The sequence below is a fragment of the Myotis daubentonii genome, chromosome 18, assembly GCF_963259705.1.
Source record: "Myotis daubentonii chromosome 18, mMyoDau2.1, whole genome shotgun sequence".
NCBI classification, from domain to species: domain Eukaryota; kingdom Metazoa; phylum Chordata; class Mammalia; order Chiroptera; family Vespertilionidae; genus Myotis; species Myotis daubentonii.
Genome location: NC_081857.1, coordinates 13,999,004 through 14,012,930, shown reverse-complemented (window position 1 = coordinate 14,012,930; position 13,927 = coordinate 13,999,004). Strand labels below are relative to the sequence as shown.

The window sequence follows — 13,927 nt, the reverse complement described above, 5'->3', positions numbered from 1 at the left end:
ATTCCAGCTCATCCTTCTAGAATCATCTCAAAAGTCACCCCTTGAAGAATGATACATACTACATTTACTCAGCGACTGTTAAATGTCAGGCACTCTTCTTAAAGGCTTGCCGATGTTATCCAGCTTAATCCTCCGGTAGCCTTATGAAGTCAGGAGCGATATCTGCTTTTATAGACGAAACACGGAGGGTTGGGGAACAAGTCTGTCTGATTTCCAGAGCTTGTGCTCATGCTGCCTGTCACTCCATGCCAACTCCACCAGCTCCCGCCCACCCTGGGCCCCTAGAACCTTGGACTTAAGCTGAGAGTTTGCCAGTCCCCTTTCAGACACCCTTTAGGGACCAGGGACTCATTGAAGTCATCCCGCTGGCATTCCCAAAACCCTCTCCCCTGCCCCCCACCCCCACCCCCCAAGGCTCAATCCCGGACAGCACACAGGAGGGCTGAGCCAGGCAGGGAGGTGAGGAGGAGGCGGGTAGTGTGTGGCCACTCACAGGGGAGCACGCAGACAGCAGAGGGTCATGATCACACCAGCCATCAACCCAGGGTTCTGAGACCGTGGTCCACGGGTCAGGTCAGGCCGCCTGCATCAGACTCACCTGGGGGCTTGTTACCAACGCCAATGGCTGACCTTGCCAGGGAACATCTCGCTGTGTAGATAGCAGCCTCTCCAGGTGGTTCTGAAGCACAGCCACATTTGAGACCTGTTCATCTGGTCCAGCCAGGAGGAGCGTGACTGGCCCAAGGTCCCACAGTGGCGGAGCTGGGGCCACTCTGAGCCTGTGTTCTTCCTCCTGCTCTCTGTGGGTTTCAGTTTGGGGATGTGTGTCTGAGTCCAATAAAAACCAAGCTAAATCCCTTTTAGTTTACCTACGGTTTCCTATGATTCATGCCTTAGCCTCTGCTCATTTGCTCATAATGTCACTGAGAATTGGCACTGCACATGTTAGATACAGCTCTACTCTTTTAAGCACCAGCCTCCCATTTGCTGTGCCGTCAGGACTCTGGGCGGTCCACCCCCTCCCACAGCTGTCTTCCCCTCCGTGTGCTGCCGGGACCCTCCTGCTCAGTGGCCCCGAGGGACTCCTGCTCCCCTTGGCCTCATTTTGGTGGGCTCGAGAGGGGCCAGGCCCTCTTTGGATACAATCTAGAAGAGAGAGAACGCTTTTTCAAATAAACCTGAAAATAGCTTCTCAGAAGGCCCTGCAGCTTGGGGAGTGGGGTGTCGATTCATTTCAGCTTAACCACCGCTCATCAAAGGCCTCCCAGGCTCAGGGCCCTTGCTTGGTGAGCTCTCAGGCGGATGCGGAGATGGATGAGGGCGGCACAGCTGCTGTCCCTGCCCTGAGGCATCCTCTGTCTCCCCATCCCCATAGTCCAGTAAGTCCGGAGCTGTTTAGCATTCTGTGTGGGCCTGACGTGCCCAACACGTCAGGCCCTGCTGTGGGCTGGCAGGACACTGGCTGGCCAGGAAGGTCGGATTTCACCCATCACTGGTGCCATGATCTGTGTCAGCCTGTCTCCGAGGCTGGGCCTTCCCAGGGGTGATTAGAGGGCCCCTGGTAACAACCGCTCCAGACAGACCCTGCGCCTCCCTGTTGCGGTGGCCCCTGTCTACAGATGGCCAGTGTGAACAAAGGTGATTCAAGGCAAGAGCCCTGATCCACACCCTGGAGTTCTGTTTCTCCCTAGCGGTGTGACCTTCAGCAGGTCGCTCTACCAGCTAAGCCCCAGTCTCCTCAACTGTCAAATTGTGGGGGAGACCCCTGCACCCCTCCCTGGAATTTTGGCTTGAATGAGAGAATGCACTTGAGTATGTGGAATAAGCTGTAAAGCACAATAAAAAGGACTGTGCTATTAGAATCACAAATTGTTCATTCTCAAGGGGACTTCAGAGGTGATCTCATCCAGTGGTTTTTTTGGACCAAGGAATCCTTTCCCAGAATGAAAACTTACACCAAAGCCCAATGCATGAAACAGGAATGCCTGGCGCTGCTCTGATGGGAGTTTGGGGACGAGGCCATCCATCTGGTGAGGGCGCTTGCTCAGGGCCCAGCCTTCGTGTGGCTCAAATTAATTTCATTTTGAAACTTTTCACCTTCGTGGCACCTGTTAAAAACCTTCATCTCAAGGCTACTTCTAAATATCAGCTCGCTGAGCTCATGTAAGAGATTGAAAAAAATAAAAATTGGTCGGGCAGGGATGATGAAATCAGTATTAGGTCAGTGTGACTTAAAGATGAGTGAAAATGGAAGTCCCTTAGGATTTTATTTATTCGTTACTCTTCAGGAGCTTCTGGGTTCTGCTCTGAGAAAGCAACCTGTAATCTCTTTTTTTCTCTCTCTGCTAGACCACAAACATCAGAAATAGACGTGTGTGTGTGCGTGTGCATGCTGGGGGCATACACATCACCTCTTTCACCCTAGCATGGGCCTCACAAACAGGGGGTTGGCCATAATTTATTCACTCATGCATTCATTGATTCATTGACCACTGATGGAGCATTGTATGTGCCAGGCCTGATACTGAAGGTGAAAAACACACACCCACACAAAAATACAATGGAGAATAAAGCACTGTGCCCACCTTCAGGGAGCTACTGCCTAAGGCAAAGACAAATGGGCAAAATGCTGCCTCTTAACAAGAATCTGCGATGGAAGAGCATGTGGCTGCCCCAAGCCTGGTACCACCAGGAAGGTCTTCTGACCGGGGGTCGGAGAGGCAGGGAAGCTTGCTGGAGTAGATGACTCCTAAGCTGAATCCTGAAGGTTTCGTAGGAGTCCTGTTGAAGGAATGGGGTGGAAGATGATATTGATGGGCGTTATTTCAGGACCTGAAATTGCTCAGTACAGACAGAGCATATAGAGCCACTGATGGGCAGGCGAGTTGATCCCACAGCTTCATCAGTCATGTCTTAGTGTTTGAATTGATCCATTTCCATCCACCAGGGGGCAGTGAATCTGCAATGGAGACTCCACACCCCAAACTCCAGGGGCTCTGCAGTAGGGGTCAAGATAGGCACCATTTAGCTGAAACATGGAAACAGCCTTCCCATCCATTAGGGCTCTGCACAAATACAGAGGGCGCCTCATCGCCCCACACTGATGTAATTTCAGTGTTGGGCAGAGGGGGTTCTGGGGGACACTACCCTTTCCAAAGAGAGGGTCTGGAGGAAAGAATTTCAGAAATGCTGCCTGGGATATTGTCGTCTTTGACATCGTAAGGCTCACTAGCAAGTTAAGGCTCTGAGAAGCCCTCCAGTAAAGCAGCAAATTTAACACTGTCACGTGGCTCCAATTCATTTCATTTTGAAACCTTCCACCTTCATGGCACCTGTTAAAATTTCACCGAACATTTAGAAAAGCAAGACAGACTTTCCCAGGCCTCCAGCTAGAGCCTGTTCGGAGCAGAGGGCATCCTGGGCATGGGGTCTTGCCCATCATTCCTAGCGCACGCTGCTGCTGTGGGAGCTCTGGAGCATTTCAGAGCAGAGGAGCTGCTGTGGCAGCACCGACTCGTGGTGGTGAGTCACGCGGCCACTCCTGTCCACTTGGATCTAAAGTACTTGGCCAAATGTCTGGTCATGGCTGCCTCTGAGAAGAGAGTCCATGACCAACTTCTCCAAAACAGCGGTGGAAGTTAGCAAGCAGAGGCCGAGACCCCAGATAAGCAAGGCCGTCAGGCCACAGCAGCTGTGTCCGCAGGGCCGCTGGTCTTACTCTGACTTCCAAAGGGGGCGCAAAGGCCTTCTGGAATTGCAGGCAGCTCTTTCCCGGTTCACCTGCGCGTCGGGTGAGCCAGTGACGTTCAGGTGGGGCTGCCCCGGGCACCCAGGATGAGCGAGGGCAGCACCAGCATGGCACTCTGGGAAAAGCCAAGAGCTTCAGAGAGTCAGCATAGATCCGAGGAGACTGTAGCCGGTGAGTGCTGAGCTGCCCGCTCTGATGACACAGCCACAGGTGAATGACCTGCGGGGCGTTTGGCTGAGGAGCACATCCAACTCAAGGAGCAGCTACGTGTCCACCGCGGACGCATACTAAGCCTTTGTTAACCTGCGGGATGCTCCTCTGTACAACCTCCTGGGATAAGTTTTGTGTTGACTCCTCAATATTTGAAGAAGTGCTTCCTTTTCTTTAGCCTTAAAACATCTCATTTTATCTCAAGGCTGCCCCTGCCCTTTGATGTTGAGAGTGGGTAAGAAGACTGTGTGTTTGAACCAATCCCTTCCTTTTACAACATTAATGAGCTCTGTGATTTCATCTTTCCAGGCAGAAGACATTCTCCCATTGATTCATTAGCTCATGTTTATCTGTTATTCATTCATTCCACAAATATTTACAAAGAGCCCCCTAGTTACCAAGCGTTTTCCAAGTTCTGGAAACAGAGAACAAAAGAGACAATCCCTATTCTCTTAGGCTAGATTATGTATATATATGTAAAAAATACGAGGTGATATGCAAAGTACTGTGATATACAAGGTGATATGCTAGACCCCTGGGAACTTTCTGAGGTAATAGGATAAAATGTAACTAGCCGGTATCTTGTTTGGGAACTGCGGCTTACAAAGAACAGAACCCCTCTTGAAGAGGACACAGTAAGAGTCCATTTCTTGCTGTTGGGAAGCCAAGAAGAGTTTAGGAAAAGGCAAGTGAAGGCAGTCACCAAGCAAAGCCCAGAAGGCTTTGGCAGAGATGTGAGGGGCTGGGAGCCTTGCCCGTGGGGGCGGGCTGGAAGCCAGAGCTGTGACCCGCAGAGGGACCGCGTGGCCCATTAACACGCGTGTCATTCTGTCTCCCCCCAGATCGTGTTCCGGAAGATCAGCGACGTGAAGCGGGAAGAGGAAGAGCGCATGAAAAGGAAGAACGAGGCCCCCCTGATCCTGCCCCCGGACCATCCTGTCCGGAGACTCTTCCAGCGGTTCCGGCAGCAGAAAGAGGCCAGGCTGGCGGCCGAGAGGGGGGGCCGGGACCTGGATGACCTGGACGTGGAGAAGGGCAGCGTCCTGGTGGAGCACGCCTCGGCCAACCACAGCCTGGTGAAGGCCAGCGTGGTCACGGTGCGCGAGAGCCCCGCCACGCCCGTGTCCCTCCAGACCTGCCCCCCGGGGGCGGGGGCGCCGGACCTCGCCAAGCTGCACGCGCCCGGGTCCGAGTGCCTGGGCGCCAAGGCCGGCGACTGTGCCAAGCGCAAGGGCTGGGCCCGCTTCCGAGATGCCTGCGGGAAGGGCGAGGACTGGAACAAGGTATCCAAGGCCGAGTCCATGGAGACGCTCCCCGAGAGGACCAAGGCGGCCGGGGAGGCCACTCTGAAGAAGACGGACTCGTGCGACAGCGGCATCACCAAGAGCGACCTGCGCCTGGACAACGTGGGCGAGGCCAGGAGCCCCCAGGACCGGAGCCCCATCTTGGCCGAGGTCAAGCACTCCTTCTACCCCATCCCCGAGCAGACGCTGCAGGCCAGCATCCTGGAGGCCAAGCTGGAGCTGAAGGAGGACATCAAGGCCCTGCACACCAAGATGACCCACATCGAGACACAGCTGGCCGAGATCCTCAGGATATTAGCGTCCAGAAGGTCCTCCCAGTCCCCCCAGGAGCTGTTCGAAATATCCGGGCCCCACTCCCCAGAATCTGGGAGAGACATTTTCGGCGCCAGCTGAGCGGTCTGTTCGTGAACAGTCAGAGACAAAAACCGACCCCCTCGCCCTAGGCAACACCCCCACCACACACACCTACATGAGCAGCAACTCTCAGAGCAGGCTCTTCCCGACAGAAAACCAAAGTGGGACCAGTTGCTTAGGCACACGCTCTCCTTCCGTCAAAGGCGCGGGAGGAGAGTGTGCATCGGAACTGTCTTTGCACAATTTCAGAAGAGGGGGCATGCGGTCTAAAGGGTGTTTCCCTTCATTTTTAATTTTTTACTGCCGTGATATTAGTAAAAGATGAAAACTACCAGAAAAGAGCGGCTGCCATTTGGACATTGGTGGGGGAGCAACGGGTTTGGCTCCTTCTCCCAGTCCCCAAAGACTGTGGTGGGCAGAGGATTTCCCAGCATTCCCTGTCCTTGTACAGCCTGTGTCTGGCATCACCATCTATTTTCCTACAGTCGTCGTTTGTAACGAGCTCGGGGCCAGGGGAGTTGGAGGGACAGGAAGGGGGGCGCCTTTCAACTTCCTGTCTCTAATGGTTTAGGCCAGAAAGCAGCTGAGGTGCTGTGGGTGCATCCCACAGACAGAGCCGGGACTCCCCGGCTCCTTTCTCCAAAGAGGTGGACCAAGCGTCAGAGCTGGAGAGGGCCCCCTGGGATCCAGGGATTCTCCGCAGCTGGCTCCTAGGATGTTCCGAGGGGAGGGCTCTGGGGGCCCCAGATGAATTTTGGCCTTGCTTCACGCCACTGGCCTCATCACCAGGCCCCTTTGCTTCCTGTCCTTCTCCGCCTCTCCCCGCGTGCTCCTGTGGCGTTCCTCAGGGTATGGGCAGGAAGGGTGATGAGCCCAGAGTTGCTTCATTAGCCAAGCAGACACACATAACCTCAGAAAAATGATTGTAGCAAGTGCTATGTTTCTATTATCATTCTCATTGGGATTGCCCTTCAGAATTCTGGATTTTTTCCGCTGCATGGGGTCGTTCTAGGACACGTAGGAGCCAGGCTTGGCCTTATTTTAAAGCTACTCTCTTTACCTCCTACTAGAGTCAGTAGGACTTCAAAAAGATTGCAGGGCCATGATGGTCCTCGCTTCCGGAGCTGGGAAAAGAGAACGGGGCAGTGGGTCTTCCAGAAGTCTCTGTGAGGTGGTGGGGAGAGGTGGCCGTGGAGCCATGGTCCGTAGGGAAGGTCTGAGCTCAGAATGATGATCGTGGGGCCGCCTGTGGGCCATCCAAGTCCCTGTGCCACACTCCTCGGGGACTCTCCACTGCTTCCTACGACCTGGGGCAGGTCATTCCTGTGCTTGGGCTGCTGTCATCGGTGTCTGGAAAGGCAAGAGAAGAGTTCCCTCCCAAGCAAAGTGGGGCTCGCCCAGGTGTCGGCCCTGCAGAGAGGAACCAGGATCCTTAAAAACTGACAAGCAAGGTTGGAAGTTCAGTTCTAAGAACTCAGCTCTGGGAGAGTTAGACCGGCATGCAGGTGGTCTGGCCTGTGAGTGACAGCATGGCGTGCCAGGGCCCTGGCCTCTGAGCCTGCTACGCTGTGGCAGCTCTCTTAGCACCTGTGCCCACAGTGCCTTGCTGCAGAGAACCTGGACCCCAGCGCTGGTTTCCCTGGGACTGAGGGGACCCGACAGGTCAGGACCTGCCCCAGCAGAGATAGTCAGTGGCCGTGGCGCGACCCAGGACTTGGCCCTCAGTCATCTGGGCAGAGTGGAGCTGTCCTCTCCTGGCTCCCAGGGTTGGCACAGACGGCCCTGGGCAGCCAAGTCTGGAGGTCAAGGCCAGGGACCTTCCCCAGGGGGCCCGCGTTCTCACGCGAGGCTTACAGGGGTGGCCCCAGGCTTCCCGAGGCTGAGAAATGATTAGATTGAACCTCAGATGGAAGCCTAGAGAGAAGAGGAAGTGAGATTTCCTGAGGCCGAGTCATGATGGTTTGTGATCCTGGGTAAAACCACGGGCTCTCAGCTTCTTTAAGTTGAGAAGCTGCCAATGAGTCCTTGAGCCAGAGGCTATAAAATATCCAGAATCCCATCTATCAGCTTTTCCAGAAACGTTCCAGCTTGCCTTTCCTTAAACATGCTCCTCACCTGCTGGAATCCCAAAGGTTCGGGGCTGCTGCATTTAAAGGAGGCACGGGCCTGACCACTAGCAGCCAGCTTCAGACGCACCTGCCCACTCTCCAGGCTCCCGCCCAGCCCTTCCGCCTCCTGTCATCTCCGCCTGAGGGGCACAGGTGTCCATTCAGAAATCACTCCCCATCTGGGTCTGAGGGGCTAAGATGCTGATGCCTGAGGCTCTGAAGCCCAGACTTTTTTCGGGGGAAATGAAGCTTCATGAATGCGTTCCTAGGATTGACCCTTAGGACTCAAACTGGGCTTGACTGGAAGCCCAGGCCTGTTCATCTTGAGGTCACAGGGCCCACGGCACGTGACAGCGAGAGCACACGTGTCTGTATATGCTTTTGTTCTCCATTTAAGGGTTTTAGGGACTTTTGCTGTAATTGTTTTCTCGGGGGGGGGGGGGGGTTTAAATGAGCCAAACCTTCTCTTCTTTCATGTTTATGACATGCACTGGGTCGGAGGCCGCTTTGTGCTAACCACCTGCGCTTGCCTGAACGCTGCTCTGGGCTCCCAGTAAGGACCGAGAGCTTCACATCCCAAGCAATGGCTGAACCTTCCCCTGTAAACCAGGCCATGACCCTCCGAAGGCCTGAGAAAGGGAGCGTTTTAAGAGGGTTAGTGGGTAAGGTTTTAGCACTAGAGGAGAGGAGCCTGCTGCTAAAGCAGCGGTTCTCAACCTGTGGGTCGCGACCCCTTTGGCGGTCGAACGACCCTTTCACAGGGGTCGCCTAAGACCATCCTGCAATCAGATATTTACATTATGATTCATAACAGTAGCAAAATTACAGTTATGAAGTAGCAACGAAAATAATTTTATGGTTGGGGATCACAACATGAGGAACTGTATTTAAAGGGCCAGAAGGTTGAGAACCACTGTGCTAAAGGAAGGGGTTAGAAGAGGGCAAAGGTAGATACAGAGCAGGTGGCGCAATAGGGTTAGGGGAAGCCACAGTTGGTGCTGCCAGGTAAGAGGCCTCAGAGGCTTTTAAATCTCCTTTTAGTCATTTAGTAGCTTCAGTTAACTTAGAAATGGCATTTGTAAAGAGGCCTGAATCTGTTTAGAAGCCTCTGAGTACCAATTAACGTCGCTTTCCCATTCAGATCCTGTAGTTCTACTGCCGCGATCTTCTCTAATCTAGTCCTGAGAAAAGTCTGGGGAGATTGAGAGTTCTGCATAATGACCACTGACGTGGTAAATAGTCTCCAGTAAGGTTGCTCCATATAGTGAAAAACTGCACATGAAGCAAAACTAACTTTTAACATAAAGCCAGCTGGGGTGCCTGAAGGAGGGCCACCCTCAGGGCATTCAGATGCCTGGGCCCCCATTTCTCAGAGGTATTCTTGGGAGCAAAAGAAACATTCCTGACTAGTCTGAAGGGGGCGCTTTCAGGTTGGGAGTTGTTTTGTTTCACTACTAGGACAACTAGGACAGCGTGCCTTTCACGGATACGTTTTGTGTTTTGTTTTTTTTCTCCTAGAGAATGACTTTTGCTCTAGTTGTTCCACTCAGGCCCAGGTGTCCCTCGTTTCACAGAAATTTTCCTGGCTGTTGGCAGGCAACCTGATGTCAGTCTGGCCTTTCTGTGACCCATTTATCCTCTCACAGTCTTTTGCTTCAGAGACCAAAACTCTCACAAGGAGGTGGTGAGAACTCTGCTAAGATTTATTTGCTGGACCCATGACCATTGATATTTTTCATTTTTGCTCTCAAAAATTCCAAAGTAATTATACCAAAATCCTAGTGCACTTCTAACAAGGAAACAAACGAGTAGAATGGCCGCTGAAATCGAAGGAATGAAGCAGTTAAATAGGTTCTGAATAAAGAGGGAGAGGGAGGTCAGAATCCCAGAGGAGACTCCCCAAACCGGAAATGAGGGAGACTCCCAGAGGCTATGGGCACAGAGGGGCTCATCAGGGTACCCCCCTCTATTCTGAAGGAACTGCCAGGGTCGCTGTCCTTTGCAGGTCGTTTCTTTTGGGTCCCACTTCTGACACCAAGGAATGTGACCTAAATAAACAGGCAAGCTCAAAACTGTCAAAAAAAAGGATGAATTTGGGAATAACAGAGGAATTGCTATTCGGGACAAGCAAACTGTAGCAAACTACAGGCGAGTCCTAAATGGCAGTTCCTCGGCCATTCCTGAGAACTCATCTTCTTTGGCAATTCTGAGCTTGCCTCTTTATTCAGGTCGACAAAGCCAACTGTCAGATTTTTGTCCAAGTCTGTGTGGGGACTACCTGAAAGCCTTAAGAATGCCGGGTGTAGGAAGAACCTTGCCTCCCCTTGTGCACCTTCTGGGAAATCCTGGGTGGAGATGCGAATTGAAGTGCATTTGACAAAGTCCAATAACGATGTTTAGCCTTAAGACCCTTGAATGGAACTCCAACTCTACTGGAGCTGCCAACACTCCTTCCCCTTTCTTCCCCCTCACATAGCGTTGCTTAAAGAGGAGGCCACTGTGGGCCCACTGGGCCCCGGGCAGCCTCTCTTCTGTGTAAATCATTGTACTGTCTTCTCGCTCGCTTCGGTAAAAATTACCTTCACCAGCTCTTGTGCCCTCCAACTGGAGGAGATTTCAGTGTCCTCTCAGCACCGATGGCAGCCGTCAGAGAAATCACCATTTTCTTGAGAACCAAGGTGTTCATGTGGAGAAGTTTTCATTTCCACACCCCGAAGTTCAATGTGAATTTACCTGAAGCTTAGTTTCACATGAAACCTCTTCACGCGAGCTTCTCAGACTCATTCTGGAACCTCCAGAACTGGACTTGAATAACCTGCAGGTGCCGGACCGGGGGAGGCCCTCCTGGCCCACCATCAAACCCTTCCTAGAGCCATTGTCTCTTTCTCTGTGACTTCTGGATCCATTAGTTGTACCATGAGGAGCTCACGGGTCTTGTATCAGGATATGAACTACCTTTGTGTTGAGAAAGATTCAAACGCCCCGGATGAATGTATTCTCTTAATATTCAGACGCTGTATTTCTGCATCAGTTGGGACTGTCCCCATCCGACATCCTGCCAACACTGCAAGGACACCTACTCATGGGCAGTTTGTCATCCTGGGGCTTCTCCTTATATTAACACTCTTTCCATTGAGTCCTGCCAAATCCTGCATTGGGTTTTCTTTTTCCTTGGCATCTGTCACTCTGTCCAAATGAGCATGAAGAAACACAAGTGCAAATGAGCCGATACTATTTTTGTGGCAGGTGGAGGATGCTGCCAGGAACTCCCTTGTATGTCTGCAACTTGGGAATGTTAAGAGGAACATTTGGGTCCCTCCATTGATGATATTCCCTTCTCAACATTTTTAAACAAGCACAAATGATATTTGTAAAAAAAAAAATGTTTAATTTTATTTATTATGGTAATAAACTATTTTATACATGACACTTACTCTTGCCTTTCCTTATATAATTTCAATTGGGTGTTCGTACCTAAAATGACAGAACAAGAGCTGTACTTCCTACTCCTTTTTGAGAGCTTGGGGAGCTCTAATTTGGAGGCACCTACAATTGTGGGTTTTAGAGAGCTTAAAATTCTAGAGTCCTAGCCGGGTTGCTCGGTGGTTAGAGCATCGCCCCTTGGACTGAAGGCTTCATCCCCAGTGTGTGTGGGAGGCAACCAATCGATGTCTCTCTCACATGGATGTTTCTCTTTGTCTCTCCCTCTCCCTTCCACTCTCTCTAAAAAATCAAGGGGGAAAAAATATCCTTGGGTGAGGATTTAAAAAAAAACACAACAATTCTAGAGGCACCAAGATTGTGTGTCAAAGTGAACAGTTGTGAAGGGGCTTTGCAATATGACCTGAAGTAGAGCTGTGTCTGTTCTGTTACAGAGACGTCTTCAAAGCCGGCGTCACTGGAAAATTATGGCACAACACACTGACTTAACATTATTTTTGAACAATTTGGATTGAAATTTGTAGTATAAGATATATGAATGCTGTCCTGCCTTTTAAAATATAGTGTAAAAAGACACCACACCTAAATCTTTTCAGAATGATTCGGTGTGGACAGGTTGACAGAATGAGTTTGACCTGTTCTTTAACTCACTGATGTTCTCAGAAGCTACGAGGGTCGAGGACTGCTTGGCCCTAAATTAGTCCTCCACCAGCACTGTTTCTGTCCTGCTCTGGTTTTAATAGGCATGGCTTCCTGCTCAGGGCAAGGTTCTCCACAATACCTGAGTTCTTTCTTAATACCAATGGATCACGTTTCAACAGGGGCACTTTTCTTTTTACAGACAGTACAGCTTCAGGGGTGAGCCCTCTGTGATCTGCAAGCCGTATTCAGGCCTCTGCCTGATCTCACAAGGCCACAGAATGAATCCAGTATCTTTAATGACATTCTTCCCCACACCCTGTTATTTAATTAAATTGCAAAAAAAAAAAAGCATAATAAAAATAATGTAAGGGTATATTGCTTAAAATTTCAAATGATTGGTATTCTTGCCAAAGATCTCCCCTAATAAAGCAGTAAATATTACATTCTTTAGATGTCCTCAATGGAGAAAAAAAAATCTCCGTGAATATGATTTTTATAATTAGTCAAAAGAAAGGCCTCAGAGCCTGGACAGTGTGGCTCAAGTGGCTTAGCATCGACCCATGAACCAAGAGGTCACTGGTTTGATTCCTGGTCAGGGCACATGCCCAGGTTGCAGCTCATCCCCAGTAAGGGAGTGCAGGAGTCAGCCAATCAATTATGTTTCTCTCTCATCGATGTTTCCATCTCTCTATCCCTCTCTCTCTAAAAATCAATAAAAACGTATTTTAAAAAAAGAAAGAAAGGCCTCAGCGAGCTTCCTTGACATGCTGAGAGAGGCCGCCCCGTTAGGATAAGCTGCTTGTAATAGTGGCCCTACTAAATGGATCTGTTCGCCAGAAAACAAGCTCATTACATTATGGTTAATTTCTTATAGTCATTATTTTAAATAAGCAAGTGAGCAGTATCCATTTCTTTAAGGGGAACCCCCTCCCACTAAATTACTATTCTCCCAACATATAGATCGTTATAAAATTATTATGATTGATTTTTTTTTCTAGGTCTGCAGTCTTGAATAGAAAAAAGGTTTTTCTGCTGTCACTTCAAACAAATTAATCTGAAGAAATAATACGATACTTTTAAGTCTCTTATGTGGCCCCAAGAATTAGTCAAAATGATTTAAGATCTGGCTGTCCTTCAGATGTCTTGCTTGCCTCCTTGGGGATGGCCTTGGCAAACGTGCTTGGAGCGCTTCGGCTTTTGCGAGGTTGGGGTCAAAGGGTCCTGGGGCTGGGAGTGGCCTTGGAGCCTTGTCTAGCCGTTTCCCAGCCTACGCCTGACGTTGCCAGGGCTGACGACTACGAAACGTGACTGGCCAGATATTCCTCAGCTGAAACTACTGCCTGACCAGGCACCTCAAGGCTTTCATTTAAAGAAACGCCAAGATTTTAGTTCACTTGCACCAAGAGAGGTATGTTATCATTTTCAGATGGTAGCTGGGGCATAGCAAGCAGCTTAAGCCAGAAAACACTAGTCCGGCATAACTGACGTATCGGCTAATCGGTCCTCAAATATACAGCTCAACACGGTAATCACTTAGTAACTCCTGAGAACCACTCTAAATCATGTAAGAGCTTAAAACAAATTCGGGATTATTACTTTCAAATATATTCCAACATAAAGAATGAACAAGCCTACTTTTTTTATATAGAGTCTCTCTGAAGAGTTCAAAATCTTTCCTATGACTTACGCATGTACATACACTTCCTTATAATCATCATCACACTCCCCGTTCCCCCCTTGGGAAAAATCCCTTTTCTTTCATGTAAACTTCAGCCCAACTCCCTCTGACTGACCACACAAATCCCGAATCAGCGTCAGTCCATGAAGTTTTACTGTATTCATTCGAGTGCTCACTCCCCAGCCTCAGGCCCTCCTTAAAAGTCCCCAGCACCTTGGGATCGCCTGCCTATCCCCCTCCTGTACCAAGCCAGCTGCTGAGGCCGCTGCTGCCCTGACTGCCTGGCCCCCTAGCCTTCGCCCTCTGCTGCTGCCCACCTCAGCTCATCCACATCTGGCCCCTCCCTCCCTCTTCCAAACGGAGTGGCTAGGAAGAAAGGACGCCGCGAGATGACCGGTCCATCACGCTAGGAGTTTACAGCTCAGTGAGTTGATAAGCACAG

General features: G+C 50.6%; 1 protein-coding gene across 4 annotated transcripts in view; it reads left to right on the top strand.

Annotated features, from left to right (window-relative positions):
- Nucleotides 1-11,153, top strand: part of KCNH1 (potassium voltage-gated channel subfamily H member 1) — a 263,834-nt gene extending 252,681 nt beyond the window's left edge. For all 4 annotated transcript variants that reach the window (XM_059675362.1, XM_059675363.1, XM_059675366.1 and 1 more), the window contains one exon: nt 4,801-11,153. In XM_059675362.1, coding sequence (XP_059531345.1) covers nt 4,801-5,655 — 855 coding nt within the window. In that variant the 3' untranslated portion in view covers nt 5,656-11,153. The remainder of the gene's footprint in view (nt 1-4,800) is intronic.
- The last annotated feature ends 2,774 nt before the right edge of the window (nt 11,154-13,927 follow it).